The sequence below is a fragment of the Alexandromys fortis genome, unplaced genomic scaffold (genome assembly GCF_014885135.2).
Source record: "Alexandromys fortis isolate MF-2015 unplaced genomic scaffold, M_Fortis_MF-2015_v1.1 scaffold_191, whole genome shotgun sequence".
Lineage (NCBI taxonomy): Eukaryota > Metazoa > Chordata > Mammalia > Rodentia > Cricetidae > Alexandromys > Alexandromys fortis.
Genome location: NW_026068064.1, coordinates 120,968 through 143,560, shown reverse-complemented (window position 1 = coordinate 143,560; position 22,593 = coordinate 120,968). Strand labels below are relative to the sequence as shown.

Below are 22,593 nucleotides of genomic sequence, written 5' to 3'. Positions count from 1 at the left end.
AAAAAAAAAAAAAAAAAAAAAAAAAAAAAAAAAAAAGAAAGAAAGAAAGAAAAAAGAAAAAAAAGAAAACTAACTATAAACAGACAAATATTCTAGGTGTTTTTGATAGTTATAGCAATACATGAAGATATAATAATTCCACCAATTAAATGCAATTTATCTAAAAATCCAGAACTGGTTAATAGCCTTATTAATTATTGAGGAAAATAACATTTATCTCAATATATAAAGAAAATACATTTGGCAAAATGCAAATCTACTCTTGATTTAAATATAAAATACAAACCAAACCAAAACCTTAGCACTTCATCAAGCAGATAAAGAGTATCTATAAAATATTCAAGTATATTCAAAATACTCTGCCTAGGAAGAGAGAAACAAAGTCAAGGGCTTCTTATACTCAATGTGTTGCTAAAATGCTGTAGTCTGGATCTCAGTGTCTGCCAGGGGTCCACATCTTGAATGCTTTGATCACTGGCCTGTGTACTATAGATGTCTGCTGGGGGATTGCTAATTTAAGAAAGTATTGAGGATATACTGGGGATATGCCCTTGAAAGAGAATTTGGAAGCCTGGTCCTTCCTTCTCTTTTTAGTGCTCTGGCATCATGTGTAAGGAGTCTCTCTCTCACCGTGCACTATGGAAACATGTAATGCTGCCACAGATGCAACACAACAGGGCCAGGGAGTGTGCACTGAACCTCTGAAACTGAGAGTCAAAAAGACATGGTCTCTTTAGAAACTGATTATCTCATGTAGAAAGCAGTCAAAATGGTAAAGTGGTAATCCATTTTATCCTCAAGACCACATGATCATCTATAGTAGATCTTGTTCAAATGCTATCACAACCAAATGAGCTGAGCGCAGGTGCAAAATACTAGATCTCTATTTTAAAATCAAGTCTATTCCTATATTCAATAAAAAAAGCATTCTAAAATTGAAAATTTTAGAAAGCAATTTATTCATTCAAACATTCAAAACATGACATACTTTCATGAATCAGAAGACTTAATACTGTTACAGTATTACTTCTTTGTATGCTGACCCCATGGATACAAACAATTCCAATTAAAATACCATACAGTGTCTTGTTTTTTAATTTTATGAGTATGGGTATTTTGCCTGCATGTATGTCTATGTACCATATGCATGCCTGGTGCCCCTGGAGGCCAGAGGAGACTGGATCCCTTGGAACTGGAGTTACAGATGGTTGTGAGCGGCCATGTGGGTGCTGGGAACTGAACTCAGGTTCTGTGGGAGAGCAGCCAGTGTTCCTTAACCACTGAATCATTGCTCCAGTCCCATAAGCCAAGTAGTTATTTGAAAAGAGACAAACTATTTTGAAATTTGTAAGGAGGAAAAAGGGGGTAGAGCTCAATGGCATGCCTGTTTGACATTCATAAGGTTCTGGACTTGATCCTGAGTGCACACAGGGAATGCAAAGTGACTAGAATGATTTAAATCACTAATAAAAAAAAGGAGAATTATAAGACTGACAACTTGACTCCAAGACTTATTTGTAAAAATCACAGTGGGGGGCTGGAGAGATGGCTCAGTGGTTAAGAGCATTGCCTGCTCTTCCAAAGGTTCTGAATTCAATTCCCACCGCATGGTGGCTCACAACCATCTGTAATGAGATCTGGTGCCCTCTTCTGGCCTGCAGGCTTACATGCAGACAGAATACTGAGAATACTGTATACATAATAAATAATAAATAAATAAATCACACTTCTGAATACAATGTAGTATAGGCATCATGACAGACAAGCAAAATAATCGACCAGAAAAGAACCTACATACATTTATATAGACAATTTCAACAGCATTCAAAAGTAATAAAGGAAGAAAGTGTATTTTATCAAATGGTATTGGAACAGATAAGCAATGGACATTTGACTTCTAGAACTGGAAAGAGCAACAGGATTCTGGTCTGGTCAGTAGCTCACATTATACACAAGAGTTAACTCAAAATGGATCACATACATAAACATAAAACTTTAGAAATAAAAAGCAAAATCTGTATAAGAATAAAGTGATAATTGACCATTAAAATAAAAAATTTTGTTCTTCAAAAATCACCATTAAAGAACAACAAAAAGGCACAGATGAGAGAAAATAATTCTCAGTTCTAAAGGACTTATACATATATTAAACTTCCAAAATAACAGAAAAAATACAAATATAGATAAAATGAAGTATATAAAACTATACTTCACTAACAGATTCAACGTAATGCCCATCAAAATTACAGCAAAATTCTTCAAAGACCTCGAAAGAACAGTACTCAACTTCATATAGAAAAGCAAAAAACCCAGGATAGTCAAAACAATCCTGTACAATAAAAGAACTTCTGGAGGCATCACAATCCCTGACTTCAAACTTTACTACAGAACTACAGTACTGAAAACAGCCTGGTATTGACATAAGAACAGACAGGAGGACCAATGGAACCGAACAGAAGACCCGGATATCAATCCACACATCTTCAAACACCTGATTTTTAACAAAGAAGCAAAAAATATCAAATGGAAAAAAGAAAACATATTTAACAAGTGGTTCTGGCATAACTGGATATCAACATATAGAAGAATGAAAATAGACCCATATCTATCACCATGTATAAAACTCCAGTCCAAATGGATCAAATACCTCAACATAAAGCTGGCCACACTGAACCTTACAGAAGAGAAAGTGGGAAATACACTTAACGCATTGGCACAGGAGACCACTTCCTAAATATAACCCCAGCAGCACAGACACTGAGACAAACAATAAATGGGACCTCCTGAAACTGAAAAACTTCTATAAAGTAAAGGACATGGTCAACAAGACAAAACGACAGCCTACAGAATGGGAAAAGATCTTCACTAACCCCACATCACACAGAGGTCTGATCTCCAAAAAAAAAAAAAAAAAGCCTACAGAATGGGAAAAGATCTTCACTAACCCCACATCACACAGAGGTCTGATCTCCAAAATATACAAAGAACTCAAGAAATTGGACATCAAAAGAACACATAATCCAATAAAAAAAAATGTTGTACAGACCTAAACAGAGAACTCTCAACAGAGGAATCTAAAATGGCTGAAAGACACTTAAGGAAATGTTCAACATCCTTAGTTGATGTGGGAAGGTCATGTCAATTTGTTGATTTCATTGGCTAATAAAGAAACTGCCTTGGCCCATTTGATAGGCCAGCCCTTAGGTGGGTGGAGTAAACAGAACAGAATGCTGGGAAGAAGGGAAGTGAGCTCAGACACCTCCAGGGCAGAGGCGATGAAGCTCCAGCCCAAGATGGACGTACACTAGAATCTTTCCTGGTAAGACACCACTTCGAGGTGCTACACAGATTATTAAAAATGGGTTAAGCAAGATATGAGAGTTAGCCAAGAAGAGGCTAGATATAATGGGCCAGGCAGTGTTTAAAAGAATACAGTTTCCATGTAATTATTTCGGGGCATAAGCTAGCCAGGCGGCCGGGAGCTGGGTGGCAGGAACACAGCCCGCTGCTCCATTCAACACTTAATCATCAGAGAAATGCAAATCGAAACAACTCTGAGATCCCATCTTACACCTGTAAGAATGGACAAGATCAAAAACACTGACAACAACTTATGCTGGAGAGGTTGTGGGGAAAAGGGAACACTTCTGCATTGCTAGTGGGTACAACCCCTTTGGATGTCATTGTGGTTATTTCTCAGAAAATTAGGAAACAACCTTCCTCAAGACCCAGTAATACCACTTTTGGGTATATATCCAAAGGATGCTCAATTGTGCCACAAGGACATGTGCTCAACTATGTTCATAGCAGTTTTGTTTGTCATAGTCAGAACCTGGAAACAACCTAAATGCCCCTCGACCAAAGAATGGATAAGAAAAATGTGGTACATTTACACAATGGAGTACTACACAGCAGAAAAAAAAATAACAACAGCTTGAATTTTGCAGGAAAATGGATGGAGCTAGAAAACATTATTTTGAGTGCGGTAACCCAGACACAGAAAGACAATTATCACATGTAATGACTCATAGGTAGTTTTTAAACATAAAGTAAAGAAAGCCAGGCTACAAACCACAATCCCAGAGAACATAGACAGCAATGAGGACACTAAGAGAGACTCACATAGATCTAATCTACATGGGAAGTAGAAAAAGACAAGATGGGAGAGGCAAGGAGGGGAGCAGAGAAAAATGTAGAGCTCAATAAATATCAATAGAAAATTTAACTTGCATATACAAATATTTTTCTAAGTTTTATATATGACCACTCAAAATTGGAAACTACTGAATGTCCGTGAGCAGGTAGGCAAACTTTTGTGGTATATTCCTACAGATGATAAGACTCATTAAACATAAATATTTTTCACAAGTTATACAACTCATAGAAGGAGTAAATCTCAAAACAACTATGTCAACTCAAAGAGGCAGACACAATAAAATATATAAAATTCTAGGAAATACAGACAATGGGTAGAGTCAGAAGACAGCTTGGTGGATGCACGAACATAAAGGCAGCAACTGAGAAAAGGGGACTCGGAACTTTTGGATGTAAAAATACAACATTATACTTACAGTGGTTGAGGCTTTATGGGTGTATAAAATATCTAAATTTATCAAACTGTACACCAAAATCGACCTTTTGGCCACACAACGTGCTTGAGACTATCATACCAGGAAACCAGTGCTGAGCCACGCTCATTATACATAACGAATTTCAATTCAGTTTTTCTTTTCGTAATAGTCTTTTCCTTCCATAGCTTTCTCGCTGGCTCACACTAAAGTTTTCCCCACCAGCCAACACAGACTCTTACACACTGCTGTATAGTTTATGGTCTCAGAAACCAACAACAGATTAAAAACAGCCACAAAAGCAACTGATCACTAACTATAGAGCTCACAGATCAATACTATCCAACAAAGCTATGACAAACACCCACATCAGATTCCTCAATCAAGAATTCTTCCACATCACAATGTTTTACCAATAAGGGACCATTAACTTCTACTACCTCTTGTTATATAAATAAACCAACTTTAAATAAAGTCAACCAAAATACCTACCTGCATTTAAAATTTTACAACTTTACCTTACAGTGCTGCTTATTTCTTTATGCAATACTAATTTATTACTTAATTACAAATGGCTCAGTTTTGTATAATAAAACCATATTGTAATTAAAACCATAAATAGAACCGTCATATAAAAGTCATGCATAATGTTTTAAAAATCTTAACTCTAACCGGGTGGTGGTGGTACACGCCTTTAATCCCAGCACTAGGGAGGCAGAGGCAGGCAGATCTCTGTGAGTTTGAGGCCAGCCTGGTCTACAAGAGCTAGTTCCAGGATAGGCTCCAAAGCTACAGAGAAACCCTGTGTCAAAAACACCAAAAAATAAAAAATAAAAAAATCCAGCTCTAAACACTGCTTTGAGGTTTATGACACTAACCATGACGTTTGTGAAGAGATAATATGCCAGGGTACAGCCACACTATGGGCTATCACTCTTAAATAAAAAGGTGTAATAAACTACTAATAAGCCTAACTTTGTGAATGAATCTCAAGTGCATTATGTTGTATGAAGAAACAAAGAACCAAAAGTTTATCTGATTGTACTTAGTAAATGGCTTTAAAATGACAATGATGTAGAAACAACTCATGGCTTGACAAAGGTAGAGTTGGTAAATTTTTCAGTGATGATATCACAGTTCTGTATCCTCAGTGGTGGTGGGGAAATCACATATTAAAGAATAGTAATGAACTCTTACAATTCAGAATTGTCTTGGTAAGTTTTCTACTGTCATGTCAAACACCATGAACAAGGCAGCTTACGACAGAAAGCATTTAATTGGAGCTCAGGGTTTCAAAGGGTTAGAGTCTGTGACCATCATGGTGGGAGAACATGTCAGCCAGCATACATTCATGGTGCTGAAGCAGTAGTTAATAGCTTACAACTGATCCAGGCAGAAAGAAAGAGAGAGAAACTAACCGAGGATGGCGTGGGCTTTTGAAATCTCAAGGCCCACCCAGTGACACACCTCCAATGAGGCCACACGTCCTAGTCTTTCCCTAACAGTCCCATCAACTGTAGAACACACGTTTAAATATGAGCTTATGGGGGCCACTCTCATTCAAACCACCACAAAAAAAAATAACAATTTTTAAAAGATTACAGCAGAAAAAAATATCTGTAATACCCTGAAAAGAGAAAAAAACAAGTGAAAAGAAAACCAAACAAAGAAGTTTTCATGCAATATGCAGGTTCCTAAGAAAGAAGGGAATAGAACTAACACAACAAAACTTCAGAAGCTACTGACATAAACTGTTAAGACGAAAAACAGTATCTGCAGTGTGACTGGTATTCATTTATAGACGCTAACCATATCTAGCAGAGAGACCTGGCACAAGTACACAACAGTAATTATACTCTGAGGAGTTATCTTACTTAATTTTAAATGTCTTTGTTAGATTTCTAACTAAGAAATGTGATGTGATAAAAAAAAAACATGATCAAAACATAGAGAGAAGAATTTATTTGGCCTATACATTCTGATCACAGTTCATCACTAAGGAAGTCAGGGCAGTAACTTAAGGCCAGAAAAATATTGGAAGACAGGAACCAAAACAGAAGCCAGGATGAAATGCTGCTTGCTGTCTGGCTCCCTGTGGCTTGTTCAGTTTGCCTTCCCTATGCAACCCATGTTACAGTGAGCTGGGTCCTCCCACATCAATCACTAATCAAAAGATGTCCTCACAGACTTGCCTACCAGCTATAACAGAGGCAATTCCTCAAGTGAGATTCCTTTTCTCGGACAAGAATAGCCTGTGTCACGCTGACAAAAACAAACAAATGAATAAACTAACAAACTCATGCCTTGGTATATCTTAATAATGTTTGTGAAGTCTAGCTGAAATTTCAGTATATATCTAATAATCTAATTATCTACCTGTCTGAAACCAGAGTTAATTAAGTTCAAGGTCTGAGATATGATGCAAACAATTTCAGGAGTTCATGCTGCTAGCCTCAAGTAAGCCTGACTCAAACCAAACTTAATTTCTTTCCTGTTTTTTGTTTGTTTGTTTGAGACAGGGTTTCTCTACGTAGCCCTAACTGTCATGGAAGCTTGGGTAGACCAGGCTGGTCTCAAATTCACCGCCTGCCTCTGTCTCCTGAGAGCTGGAATTAAAGGCATGCAAAACCACGCCTGGCTTAATTTCTTTATCGAACTAAAAATTTTCAGGTATCTGAAAATACTTCTTATTCTAAGAGTCCTTAATAACTGAGAAAGATGGGGAGAGAAGGGGGCGGTAGCAGCCATCCTACACTGTTTTGTGTCCTGTATTAACAGCCACCCTCAGCCTCTTCTCATGTACAACACTAAAACCACACAGTGGAGTCTAACAGCCCTTACAAATATCCTTGATATCCTTGGAATTCCTTACATTTAGTCCCCTTACCTACCTTACATTCAAGGTTTTCTACAAAAAAAAAAAAAAGGTTCAAACATATTCCAAGGACACATGGCATGCTAACTGCAACTGCATTTCATTCTCATCTGGCCTTCTTTTAGTTAGTTAGTCCTATATTATCCTTTTCGTTTCTGTTCCAAAATGTGGCTGCTTCGAAACCAGACACAGAATCTTTCAGCAGTCCTTATGCTCTAATAAATCTTCAAAGACCACAAGAATTACTAATAAGTGGAAGACGTTGATTGACTGCAGCTCCCTCCTTGGGTCATCTGCACCATTCTCCGGCTTCTGTGTCACTGACAAGCTTGTTCTCGTGTTTGTTACTGGTGTTTCTAGCGTTCTTCCTTTCTGAGAGCTTCTAAACCTTCACTGTCACACACTAATACTGCACTGCCCTGAACCTACCTTCTTTCACGAAATGTCACACAACAGACCTTTCTGGACAGTGCTCCCATTTTCTAATGTCTCATCTCATTTGAACCCCAATCTTCTTGATTTTTATATGGACTTTTAAAAAATACAACTATCTGTTTCATTTAAAACACTGTGCATATCTTTAATGAGCTCAAGGTGAAATCATATCAAGGATCTTTTTATTGTTAGAAAAAATAAAATAAAAATTACATTTTTACTTAACTCCTTAAAACAGTCCTCCTTTTTGAAAAATATAGAATGAAAACCATGTTAATAATGTCTCTGGTCAAATTTCAGAAGAACTACAATTAAATGGCACTGTGTGCTATAGATGACCATGACAGAATGTTCATAATTTTTAGAATATATCTTATATAACAGAAAATTTAATAGTATCTGGAAGTCATTTAAAATATACATGTATGATATATATTCATATTTGGTTAAAGATGCAATGTCTAATGTTATTTTCTTTTACTAGAAAAGTAACATTTCTTCTATATGCTTTTCAGTGCTTATCAAATTGATGTAATCAATATGTATCACTTTCATAATAGGACAAGAATTATTAGCAGAAAAGAATAAGCAGAACCAGAGAAAAATATTCCACAAAGTGTAAGGTAAGAAGATTCAGCTTGAAGTTCTCCTTTTATAATTTTATTATGGTAACAAGCTTATAAAAATCATTTCTAGGCCTACGACCACCAATATAAAATTTATTATATATGCATATATATCACATATAATCAATAAAAATATATAATATATAGTAATATATACATGCATACACATATATAGACAGATATAACTGAATGATAATATTTTTTGAGACTAGGCAGGGGAATAATAATGGATACTGAAATAAGGCAAAGATGTTATAATTACTTACATATTTAGAATAAAGTAATTTTAATATACCGAATATACCAAAATCCCTACAAAATAACTGGTAATAAAGACAGAGGAAATTTTATTAACATGTTAAATTGTGCTAAAATTTCTTAATCAAGTAAGCATTGTCACCTGTAAAGATTTAAAATATCACATCAAGAGCAATTATCCTGGTTTACAATTTTTTTTATCAGGTTTAACATTAAACTACAGTAACACAAAGATCGTGACTGGCAATTCTTTCTCAGTAGCAGCATTTAGATCTTCTGCTTGTATCCTGTAGACTAGACAGTCGTCCAGCCACAGGGCTTTCCCATTCAAACAAATTCAGTCTTGTAAAAAAAATTACTACATATAAACAGTTCCATTCATCTCTAATTCATTTCAAAGAAAAAAATCTCCTTAACTCCACTTTCAGGTAATTATTTAATTTTTTTATCTTGAATTTTATTTCCAATGTATAAAAATGCTTCAAAATTTGTATCCTTAAGTTTTGCATTCATAAAATATAATACTAAATATAATGCATTCTCAGGTTACATGAAATAACAAAGCACCAAACCTATGAAAACAATAACATACTCCATTTATTTTAAATGTGCCATTAAACTCAAATTAAAAGCATGGTCTTTTACATTCAGAAATGTAAATGCCTATTATGAAACAAAGGCTAACATTTCTCTCTCTACCTCTCTTATACTCATTCTTGTATATAGTTAAATCCAGAGATAGCATGTAAAAAACGAATACACACCTTCCTTTAGTATATGCCAGGGTAGACACACAAAAACAAGAGAAAAAATTTAAAATCAGAGTGTAAAGGGACTCTGCTTTTTCAAACAATGCAGCATTGAAAGCCAGGTCAGCATCCTTGGGCATTACTAGGAAACTTTAGTTCATCTGGTATTTCCATCATCCTCAAGATTCTTCTGAACAATCAGAAAATCTTCCAGTCTCCTCCTACCTCACCTGTCCACAGACTTCCTTTAGCTTTCTCCTCTCTACTGTGTGATCCTGCTGGTGCAGCTATTTAAGCTTTAAATGTTCAGAGAATCAACCCCCTCTAAATATTAATTCAGCTCATTTTCTCACAGACACTGACTCAGCCGTGGGTTGTGCAGCACTGACGTTTCTAACCAAACAGCATCGTGTGAGCAGTGATCATCCCACTTCTCCATTCCTGAACAGTGATTGGCTATTGTAATTGATAGGCAGGTGGAAGAAAACGCAGGAGCGGAGGGCTTAGAGATATGTAGATCTATTGCCAAATGCCATCTGTAAAGCTAATTCTAGCTCTGATGGCTTGCCAGGTTTTAGAACTAGGATGCAGATAACTCCATCCTTCCAGTATCAGTGTATCCGTTGTAGACAGCGAGCTCTTTAAAGCCACAAGGAAAATACCTGCAGCCTAAGAATCCACCCACAACTATTCTGTTAAGAACCAAACTTTCCTATTCTAACTATTCTAAAGGGGACCGGAAAAGCAAGCATGTTTTACATGTAGTCTCCAAGAAAAAAAAAAAAAAAAAAAAAAAAAAAAGCATGTGTGCTTCTGTGTGGAAATGAAACCTTGCAAAGCCTGATATTGGATATATGTATTTATCTTTAGAAACCTGAGCAGACTGCAGAGAGCAGTTTTTACATAGTCATATTCTATCAAATTCAAGAGCCTTTAGTGTGTTTTTTTAGTCAGACATTTTAACATTTTACAAAAGAGGTGTTAGTTTTCTTTTTTAAAAATTGTTTAAAAAAAAAAGCCATCTAATTTGTAATTTAAAAAAAAGTTACCACATTTCAGGCCAAGTATGCTTCAACTGAAATCACTGTTACCAACTTCAGCAAACTAGAAAGTTCCTCTACATACACATTGCCTATACTAGCTACATATATCATATATGTATGTAACACAGAAGCAAAGCTCACTGGTTTTAACCTAATTTATTTGTATACAAATTCTAGGTTCATCATAGAAAGCCTGCATTCAAAAAACATAGTGAATTAGAATTATTTATATATTTACATATGCATGCAATAAAAACTGGTAAAAATAAGGGATCATGGACTTGAAGGAAATTGGGGAGAGATTTGTGGGAAGGTTTGAAGGCAGGAAAGGAAAAGGAGAAATGTTTTAATTAAATGATAATCTGATAATCTCAAAAATAAAAAAAATTGTATTTCCTAGAAATCATGACTTCTATACCAAGCCCTTAATTATCAACAAAAGTCAGTATACATAGACGGTGACTACTATTACTTTTATAAATCCACACTTATTTGATCATTGAGAGTAAAGAAGGTGGGGGGGAGCATTAAAGTAAAAATACTAAAAACACAAGGTTATTTTAAAATACACATAAAATAGCACATTTAAAAAATAACTTTTACATTATCTACTAAAATTAAATGAAGAAAATTATTTACTATTTACAAAATCCATTTTAGTATTTATAAATTGCCAGTCTTGCTTAAGGCAACAACAGACCTAAATTAAAAACTGTATTTCCTTATTCTCAGTCTCCCTGATCTAGAGACAGTGATATCATTTATAAGCAGATACCTATTAGAAATTCCCCCAAATATTCTCATTCCCCTTTGTCTAGAAGGTAAAGATAATGGTTAACGCTATCACATTCATCTTGTGAACCTGAGGGAAAGTCAAACAAATTAGAGGACTTTAACCCTGATATTCTTTTTTTGGTTTTTCGAGACAGGGTTTCTCTGTGGCTTTGGAGCCTGTCCTGGCACTAGCTCTGTAGACCAGGCTGGTCTCGAACTCACAGAGTGCTGGGATTAAAGGCGTGCGCCACCACCGCCCGGCTAACCCTGATATTCTTAAGCAACTATGATGCATGAGGTACCTCTTTCCTCTGGATTTAAGTACCAAAACTACCACCACCACCACTACTACCACCACCAACAAAACCTCTTTAAAAAAAGGTGGGGGGGGATTTACTCAAATGTCAAAATTCTTGAGAATGAAAAGGGGGTAGGGAGTGGCGGTGAACAGGAGGAAATACAGAGTCTGAACATATCAGACACGAATTAGTAACCAGTCTGGGGGATAGGAAATGAGTTCATTATACCTCATCTATCTGTAACAATACAGTATTTAAACATTTAAAAAGAAAATAGATGAGAATAACGTCTATAAATTAGAGCTTTGTGATTACATGCTTGGGCAAGACTATTAACCTCATTTTTTTTCAGCTACCTAATGGAAACAGTGATACTATCCAAAGCTGTGCCCTCAGATCGGGGCAAGGTAATCTCCTGAAGGTCCTGACAGATATACCCATCCTTACTCTAATGCTGTAAGCGCCTCAGGACTAGCTCATCTTATTTTCCTCTAACTCAAGCTGACAATGACCCTTTCTCTGAACTTCATTTTACAAGTCAGTGTGATAATTTATGTGTCCTACAATTTTCTAATTAGCCTATATATGGATCCAAGTACTCCACAGCAGTGCCCACAAGCACCCTGGCACCCTTTGAGTGCCCTCCTGAACTGAGGGCAGGTTTTTCTCTTTTGTTGGTGTTAAACAGCCCTTTTTTTTTTTTTTTTGTCTTACAGTGTTTTAAGTGAAATTCCTAAAATACAGGATGAGCAATTTCTAAAAGTAAGCTGTTTTTATTTGGGCTTAATATAAATCAGTCTTAATATAAATCCACTCAAAAGGTTTCCCATAATATTAAAAAAAATATTTATGTGTATGCATGTATGTCTGCCTAAGTTTATGTTATGCACATGCAGGTGCCCTAGAGGCCTCAAGGCACAGGGATCCCCTGGAACTAGAACTGAAGGCAGTTCTAAGCTGCCAAATGTAGGTGCTGAGACTGAACTTTGGTCTTTTCTCTAGTCCCCATTAACATTTTGCTGACTTGTGTTGACTTGTTTTAAGTAGCCCGGTTGACCTTGAACTTCTGATCCTCCCAACTTCACCTACCAAATGCTAGAGCTTAAGCGTGCACTACCACACCTAGCTTAAAAGAAATTTAAACCAATTTCTTCTTCTTCCACTTTCTCCCCCTGCCCCTCAAAATGAGTCTTATTTTGTAGCCTTGAATGGTCTTGAAGTTACAGAGTTCTGCCTGCTTCTGCCTCCTAGGTGCTGCCAATACACTGTCCTGTCTTATTATTTTTTATTTCACTTTAATATCTTACATTCAAACAACCCTATATACTACTACTACTTACCCCAAAACAGCATCAAAAAGTTGCTAACAAAATTCTTTGTAGCAAAGTACTTTGTTAACATGTACAAAGCTCTATGCTCAATCCCCAGCACCACAAAAAGTTTAAAGCACAGCCATTCAGGATATAATAGAGAGGTTACTGAAACAAAAACACCAATACTACAAAATTTTACCTCTGAATGCATGAACCTTTCTAAAAACAAACAATGACATTTGTATTCTTCTCACATCTTCATTAAATAATGCACTATTGCACACCAGCAGAAACATATCAAGAATTAAAAAGCAGGGCTGGAGAGATGGCTCAGAGGTTAAGAGCATTGCTTGCTCTACCAAAGGTCCTGAGTTCAATTCCCAGCAACCACATGGTGGCTCACAACCATCTGTAATGGGGTCTGGTGCCCTCTTCTGGCCAGCAGGCATACAGAATATTGTATAAATAATAAATAATAAATAAATATTTTTAAAAAAAGAATTAAAAAGCATAACACAAAATTCACTTGAAATAGACACATGCACTATGATACATACAACCACAGTCCCATACAATGATAAAACTCCTATCATTAAAGCCTCCAAAATAAGGACAAGATAATTATCTAGGAAATAAATGAGAGTCTTACTTGAAGGACATATACACAAAGAATAAAACAAACCAAAAAATATTTACACTGTGTAGCATGTACTTGCAAATTAATGAAATCAATTTAAAACAACACATGAAAGTCTACAATACATGTAAGTATCTTGTCAGGTAAGAAGTTAGAAAGTACCTAATCACTCATATTTTCTAAATACATAGTTTAAGGTATTCAAAACAGTTTTTAATATTACAAAAAGGAATTCAAAGTTTTTGGTATTATTATTTCGAGAAAATTTATATTTGTTGTCAATAATCAGAAGAAATTTTTTATTTGAGTAAGCTAATTTATTCCAGTAATATCCTCTACATAATATTCAGAAAACAAATTCTCTATGAAAACATCCTTACATACCCATGCAATGTGGTATTTATGAACTGTCAGTTTATGTCTTATCAGATTACAAAGTATTCTAAATGAAGCTCTCATTTTATCACATAGTGTAAAATCAAAGTTAAAAAATAACTTAAACATAAGCATGAACTTTTGAGATCAATTTCATTTCATGAATCAAACTCAAAATGAACCAGCAGAGTCTGTCTGGAAAGATGAATGTTCCCATTCCATCAGTGAGCCTTAAGTGTACATTTGTACACTTAAAGATGTCCTGAGTACTAACACAAACATATAAACTGTCGATTGAAATCTGCACACATAATATATTTAAAGAAGAAATAACCTTCTGTTACAGTGTCAAGTACATCAGAACTAACCTAACTTGCCAGAATTTCAAACTGATCAAATTATAATACCTAATTATGTAGTCAACTAAGATGTTAACATAATCTAGAGGCAAAAGTATTCAAAGAAACACAAATACTAAAAAAATTAAAAGAAACGTTTCTCTAAAAGCTTTTTCAGGAGAAACAAACATGCACAGTGCTTTATAAACAAAGCCACATCCTGACATGGTTTGCCACAATCAATGAAGCAATGGTTTTAATAATCAGATTGAATAGCGCTTTGATATGGGAAATATATATATATATATATATTCTACCTACCTTGAATGTTTATAAAGTTTACGAGGTCTACTATGCAATTTCCGATCCCAATTCTCTGGATCGCTGGAGTTACTGTCATAGGGATGAGGCCGTCCTGCCATCCCACTTCAAGTTTCCTCACACTATTGCTCTGAAAGCACACATGTAGCACCCATAACCTACATAAAAGAGTAGTGTTGACCTTTAAATCTATGCCATGCAGAATAAAACAGCCATAGAATGTCATATACTTGAGATTACTATGATATACTTGTAAAGTGCTAAGTGGATCATCAAATGTTAACCATAAAATGTCACAAATCAGATTAAAATAAACCCTGAAGTGTTTTAAAGGTACTTTCTACTTGATACATCTGCTCAATTTGCTACCCTTGTGTGTCAGTTTAATATAGTACTTACATAAGTACACTTAAACAATTATCAAAGTATTTCATGTTTCCAAACATCAATCAATCAGTACCCCTAAAGCAAAAACAATCAATAGAATGATTATTTTACATAAATTTTCACTTGGAATATTTCTTAATTGCCAAAATTAAGATGCTTTAAAAGGCATCTTTTTGCCTTTTCTCTACCAGAGATTAAATTTAGGACCTCATGGAGGTTATTCTAGTGCTCTACCTCTAAGCTACATTTTCCAGTGGCACAAGGCATTTTAAGACCAAATAATACTGTTATTTTTTCCTTAACCAAATTGATGCTAAATAGAAAGTTAATTTTTGCTGACAAATGTTTGTATAAAGTTATCCTAATGTTTCCCTACAGTGCAATTACTACAAAGTGCTTTATCAATGAATCCTATCAATATTTTCTCCATATATACAAGGTTTAGAGCTACTAAATCTATCAAAGTTACAAAGAAACTCAGTAGCTTTACATAATAGCTTAACTAAGTATTTTAAAAGTATATTAAATATATAATCTTCCCAATCATCAAGATGACTGGCCTTATAATCCCATATATAGAACAGAAAATAACCTCAGAATTTTGGTAATTTTGCAGTTTACAATGTTGATCAGCAGTCAGATTTTAAAAAACAGTAATAATGCCTGGCGGTGGTGGCACACACCTTTAATCCCAGCACTCGGGAGGCAGAGGCAGGCGGGTCTCTGTGAGTTCGAGTCCAGCATGGTCTACAACAGCTAGTTCCAGGACAGGCTCCAAAGCCACAGAGGAAAAAAAAAACAGTAATAATTTAGTATATAAAATAGTCCTGATGTTGAAAATCACACATTCATTTGACAACAGATCAGATTTTATTTACAGGGATTGTGAACATACACCACTACCACCACCATCAAACTAATTAATTGATAAACAAATGTATACAACTTTGCTCAAATTGTCTAGCAAAATTATGTAAATCTGACTAGAACCAGGTTCTCTGACACTGGCTCCAGCATTCTTTCAACTGAATTTCTAACTGAATTTGATGGAGTGAAATGAGGAGCTGCTCACAAAATTCAAAGACGGCCAGTAAGATGGCTCCTGGGTAAAAGCACTTGTGCAAAGCAAAGTCTTACAGTCTGAGTGGGAGAACCGACTCCTGAAGACTGTCCTCTGACTTCCACGTGCATGGGGTAGCATGGGAGTACACACACACACACACACACACACACTACTGTGGGACAATGGTCTTGTACCCTGTAAAGATTTGTCACTTGTATTGGTTTAATAAAACGCTGACCAACCTTATTATCTATCAGTAAGCTTCTTAGCATATTTGCTTCAATGAAATTAAAAAAAAAAAAACTGTTAAAGGCTTTCCATTTCCCCTACCTAAATTGCTTAGCTTAAGAAGTTCCTTCAAAAATTGGCATCTGAGTCTCAAACATCCATCCACACCACAGCATGCAATCTGAAACATACTACTGTTGGATCTTCAAAAGCAATTACTGGAGTACTGCACAGAGTTTTGAGAGAATACAGAAACAACAGAAATAGTCCATGTTCTAAATAACTTAGAAATAGTCTATTGCAGAGGCTGGGCCTGTTCATTAGGTCTGCAACTGTTGTGAAAAGTTTGGATGATGTGGCCCTGGAGGAGGTGTGTCATCGAGGGCAGGCTTCAAAGTTTCAAAAAGACTTATGTCATTTCTAAAGATAGCTCTTTTAGTCAAGATATAGCTCTGAGCTACTTACTTCTGACACTATGAGGCCTTTGTCTCACCATCATGGACTCTAACCATCTGATATAGTAAGCCCAATTAAATGCATCCCTTTATAAGTTGCCTTGGTCACTGTAGAAAAGTAAGTAAGATGATGTAAAAATCACAAAGAGTTGAAAAGGTTCTAAAAAACATTAATAGTTTCCTTCTGATTACCCCATTTTAAATATCCTTAAGGAGTGTAATATAAATTCATAAATTAACTGACAAGGGACTGAACAGTCATTTTTAGAAAGATCAAGAACTGTAGGATTTTGAGGGACTTGAATACTACACATATAGTCATGACACACACACAAAAATTTAAAACAAATGAAAATCTTAAAAACAAAAAGAAATTTTGTCTAAATGTAGCCAAGTAAACTTCTCTACAGAAAAGAACAACTTAATCTTGAATAGATTATTTTTAAAGGCTGTTTAAAACGGGCTGGAGAGGGGCTGGAGAGATGGCTCAGAGGTTGGGAGCAATGCCTGCTCTTCCAAAGGTCCTGAGTTCAATTCCCAGCAACCACATGGTGGCTCACAACCATCTGTAATGAGGTCTGGTGCCCTCTTCTGGCCTGCAGGCATACATGCAAAACAGAATATTGTATACATAATAAATAAATAAATAAATATTAAAAAAAAAAAAAAACGGGCTGGAGAAATGGCTCAGTGGTTAAGAGCTCTGGTTAGATCCCCAGCACCATTCTGTCACCAATGGATCACAGGCATCTCTAACTCCAGTTCCAGAGGATCAATGTCCTTTTCTGACCTCTGTGACACTAGGCACTCAAGTGGTCTATAGACATATATGCAGGTGAAACATCCATATACATAAATTTTTTTTAAATTAAAGCCTATTTAAAACACTAGAAAATCTCAAAAGCAAATCACAAGTGAAAGAAAAGGAATAGACCCTGAGTTCATTTCCAAGTTTTTGCTCAGTGTCTTCTATCTTACTGTAAATAAGGTGAAGAGAACCAGGAAGCCATGCAGCTAAACATGGAAAAGGAAACCTCAACACTGCCAAGTACAAATAGAGCTTAAAACAGATATACCAAAAGTGGAGGTAAAGACCCAATATTTGAGCAAAAACTTTGCTCAGATCATTGACTGATTGCCAAATTATACATGCAAGGGACAGACGCCCTGGAGAACCCCAATAACCTGGTGATAAAATACAGACTACAGAAGAATCTTCACTAGGTAGAATCTACCATCAAAACTTGCATGACAGAAGATCTAGGATTCATTGTTTATTAACTCAGTGTATTCCTTAATCATACACAACACACGCAGCAGAAAACTGAAACCTTTATGATTAGGATGTCAAAAGAACAAAGACCACTATCAAATAGGCTGGAACCAAAGGGGGTATATCCCCCACTAACCCCACTAAAAAGGACACAGAAAGGATGAATTTAAAAATCTGACGATAATCTTTGCCCAAGTTCTTTGCAATAGGTGCAGGAAGAAGTTCCTTCCACAAACTTGCTCCCACCCCCGACCCCAGATATGAAGCCAATGAATAAAAAGCTGCTATACAGTGCAGGGGAAATCAGTCTGCCTGAGTTCAGGCAAAATAGCCCTCAATGAGCAAACAACATCTCTCATGATAACACTGAACAGTCAAGTGTCAACTAAAAACTGTGGCATGTGAAGAAACAAGACAGGAAAAGGGATCTGATAAAAACTGACTCCATGTGGACCCAGATGTTGGGTTAGCAAACTTCAAAGCACGCTTTATAAATATATCCAAACAAAGGCCCATAGATCCAAAGATCTGAAAGAAGAGAACAGTCTTGATGAGTAACAAAAAGGAATCTCAGTAGAGACATGACAAACATCAAACAAACAAACAAATAAAAAAACAAACAGAAATTCGGCTTGAGCTGAAAGAACACTAAGATGAGAAATAAGCCACAGCAGCAGATGGTGACGAGAAATGAGCAGAGCTACAGAGAGCTGGAGCACATCTAACACACACACACAACACATGAAGTATTGGAGCCACTACTGACACACAACATCATGAATTATTATTAAAAACTTTAGAGAAGTCTGGGAAGTCGGATTTAATAAAATGTCTAGAAATATCAAGTAGAAAAATAAGAGGGGAAACTCATTTTTCTTTGGATCCCTTCTTACGTTATTTGAATTTTCTAAATATGGTTTTTATCATGATAAATTAACAAAATAGTTAAACAAAGTATTTGGAAGTGGTTTTGTCATAGAAATTTCCTTTAATATAATTTTTCTTCTTTAATAATTGCTTAAGTATAGTTTTGTTGATTATGTACACATGACTAATACATATAGACTAGTAAAATATTTCTACCATGTGTCCCTCATTATACAATATCCTTGAGGACAAGAACAAAGTATAATTCATGTCCATGTCCCCACAGTCTAGTACAGCTTAGTGTAACCTGAATAGAAGCATTTACAAAATGTTCTAATTAACTAATTAAGATGAAAGGCATGTAATATGACCCACTAAAGCAGAGGAAATGCAAAGCCTAAATATTTTATAAGAAGCCTTTATAGTGGCTTGTCTTAAAAGAGAATTATCATACAACTGTACCTACAGTTCAGTCATGGAAAAGAGCACTAATAAGAAAAACTATAATCCAATTTCTAATTACAATACCTACTCAATAAATATCAAGAAAATAGAAGTAGAGCTTTGAATGTAGCTCATACTTGTCTGGGTTCTATCTTCAGAGCACACACGCAAGTGCGCGCACATATGCACACACACACACTTGGACAGGGAAGGATGGAAGGAAAGAGCTGTAGGGAGGAAAGTAAATATAAAGCCCCTGAAAATATTACTAAAGATATAAAGTGAGCCCTAGGTTTCCCTGATATCACTCAAGCACTTTACCAACTGAGTTATTTCCCCACACCCAAAGTATTACTTCATAGATTTTAATTTTTTTTAATTTTTAATTTTTTTAAATAATTCATAGTAAATTAAAATTACTTTGTTCACTTATCTCTCACTCTCTGCCTCTTTTCCTCCTGTGTCCCCTCTTCATTCATCCTCTGTCCTTCCCTTTCCCCTTTCCTCTCCTTTTATTTTGCTTTTTTCTTGGCAGGCACCCTCTCCTGGCCTCCACTGGTACCAGGCACACATTCAGTGTACTTACAAACATGCAGGCAAAACACTCACGCAAAAAATAATTTTAAAAAAATAAAAATGTTTTTTGAAAAATTAACAAAAGGGGGAAATGATAGTCTCTTTTCTTTTCTTTTTTTTTTTTTTGAGACAGCGTCTCATGGAATAGCCCTGGCTGTCCTGTAACTCATTACCATCTAAGAATAGGCTGGGATTAAACTCACAAAGATCCTCCTGCCTCTGCATCCCAAATGATGAGATTCAAGGTATGTGCCACCACACCAGGCTCAAAAAGTGTCTATTTCAACTGAAGAAATTTATTTGGTTTCTCTAGACAAAGTATCACTATATAATCTAGGCTAGCTTTAAACTTACTATGTAGCTCAAACTAGCCTCTCTCAGTGATTTGCTTGCCTCGGTCTCTTGGGTACTCAGAGTTCAGACTTCTGCCACCATACCTAGATAAAGTGGACTTTTTAACTGAGTCTTAAAAATAACTTAAATAGCCACATGTGCCTGTGTTATATAGCCATTTCCTTGGAGTTTGACATGACCATCATGTTCAGGAAGCTGAGCATATGATGTTACCCAGAAAGAAAGCTATTATATTTGCCAGCACAGAAGCAAAATATTACAATTTATTTTTCCACTCTTAATTTTAAACAATATAAAATTTGCCCTGGAATAAAACACTTGGTAACAGAAAAACACTCTCTAGATATCTTTATAACTTAGGAATCTGAGCAATGTTCCATTTGAAGAAAAAAAAATTATATTCAAGCTGGGCGGTGGTGACACACGCCTTTAATCCCAGAGGCAGAGGCAGGTGGATCGCTGTGAGTTCGAGGCCAGCCTGGTCTACAAGAGCTAGTTCCAGGACAGGAACCAAAAACTACGGAGCAACCCTGTCTAGAAAAATCCAAAAAAGAAAAAAATTATATTCAAAGACCTTTAAATTAAGACTGATTTCAGTAACTTGCTTTAGCATCTATTACATCACCAATCAAAGCTGGGATCTGCATCTCTACAGTCAGATTTGGAGGTATTTTCCCCACTATACTATATCATCTCTCAGATTTAATATACAACACATCAGAAGTCAAACCCAGAAAATAAAAAGTGGTGGCATTTCAAAATGCCAAGAGATAAAAAGATGACAGATAAGATTCTAAAACAGAACAAAGAACTTTCTTTCCTAATATTATTTTATTTCCCCCAAATTCCAGAAAGCAAAATGTTCAAAGTGGAACATAAAAACAAAGTCAGGGAGAAATAATAGATGAATACTGACTTTCAGAATAAGCACCCAAACCACTAAGCTTCACATTTAAATTAACAAACAAAGAAAAACCTCTGAGCCTTGGGAGCTAGAGAGATGGTTCAGTGTTTAAAAGCACTTACTATACAATCATGAGGACCAGTTTAGATCCCAGCACCCACATAAACCAAGCATCCAACAAACAACAGTAACTCCAGCTCAGAAAAATGAGGTTCTTTTCTGGCCTCCATGTGCACACAGACATGTGTGCATACACTCAGAGACACAAACATACAGACACACATAAATAAAATAAAGCTTTAAAAAATCCAACAACAATCTTTTAAAACAAAAAATTCTAGTATAAGAAACAAGAATGCACAGTCAGGGGCTGGAGAGATGGCTCATCAGTTAAGCGCACTGGTTGCTTTTCCAGAGGATCCAGGTTCAATTTCCAGCACCCACTTGGCAGCTCACAATTTTCTGTTACTCCAGTTCCAGGGGATCTGACCCTCACACAAACATACATGCAGGCAAAACACCAATGCACTTAAAAATGCAAATAGTTGCTATATGCTAACTTAACTCCTTGAAGGCATCTGTGCCTGGAACCAAGGCTACAGACTAGTTCCCAATAAGCATCAGATTAGATGAAAAAAATGTTCTAAGAATTAGTCTTAAACACGCAGTTTTCACGGGAAGGTGGTGGCACCCGCCTTTAATCTCAGAACTCTGAGGCAGAGGCAGGCAGACCTCTAAAGTTCAAGGCCAGTCTGGTCTATGGAACAAGTTCCACGAAAGCCAGGGCTACACAAAGAAACCCTGCCTCAAAAAACCAAACCCAATACAAATATTAATTCTAATGTCTCTTTCCTGCTGCATGATAAACATTTTCACATACCTCGTAAAATAGTACGTGGAACCCACCAGAGTGGGCAGTGGAATAAAACACTCAGCAAACTGTCAATCTATTTTGTTGCTCAGCCTTCCCAATTCTAGGTATTATTTACTATCCTAATCGGCTAAGAGGTCTTGATCCGTGCGTGCTTCAGTTTTCCCTGCCCATTTTTAGAGCATTAATTATTTTAAAATACTTTTAAATATTATGGTTTGACAGTTCTGCTAGTCTCTAATAAACTAAATATAAATATTTTATTTTGAAGGTGAAACTAGTAATTTGGGAGAACTTAATAAAAATAAATGAAGAATGTCCTACAGTTAATTTAACTAGAAGTTACAGGTTTCTATAAGCAGCTGTCACATGGCTTAGGGATGCAGCTCAGGAATAGAGCCTACTAGGATGTCAAAGCACAAGGTCCTGGGTCTGAGAAGCACACGCGCACACACACACACACCTTCTAAATGAACAAATGAGTTAAAAGGAACAGACAGTACCATTTGCTCTCTGAACAATAGAAAATGAAATTCAAGCCCATATTCTGTAAAACAAAC

The 22,593-nt window shown here is 36.0% G+C and overlaps 1 protein-coding gene across 5 annotated transcripts in view; it reads right to left on the bottom strand.

Annotated features, from left to right (window-relative positions):
• Btbd10 (BTB domain containing 10) overlaps window positions 1–22,593 on the bottom strand; it is a 60,937-nt gene that overhangs the window by 31,072 nt on the left and 7,272 nt on the right. For 2 of the 5 annotated variants that reach the window (XM_050120471.1, XM_050120472.1), the window contains one exon: window positions 14,612–14,769. The exons of 2 other annotated variants lie outside the window; for them this stretch is intronic. In XM_050120471.1, coding sequence (XP_049976428.1) covers window positions 14,612–14,712 — 101 coding nt within the window. In that variant the 5' untranslated portion in view covers window positions 14,713–14,769. Of the gene's footprint in view, window positions 1–14,611; window positions 14,770–15,681; window positions 15,979–22,593 lie in introns of those variants that run through there. One more of the 5 variants, XM_050120473.1, reaches the window with a different exon arrangement.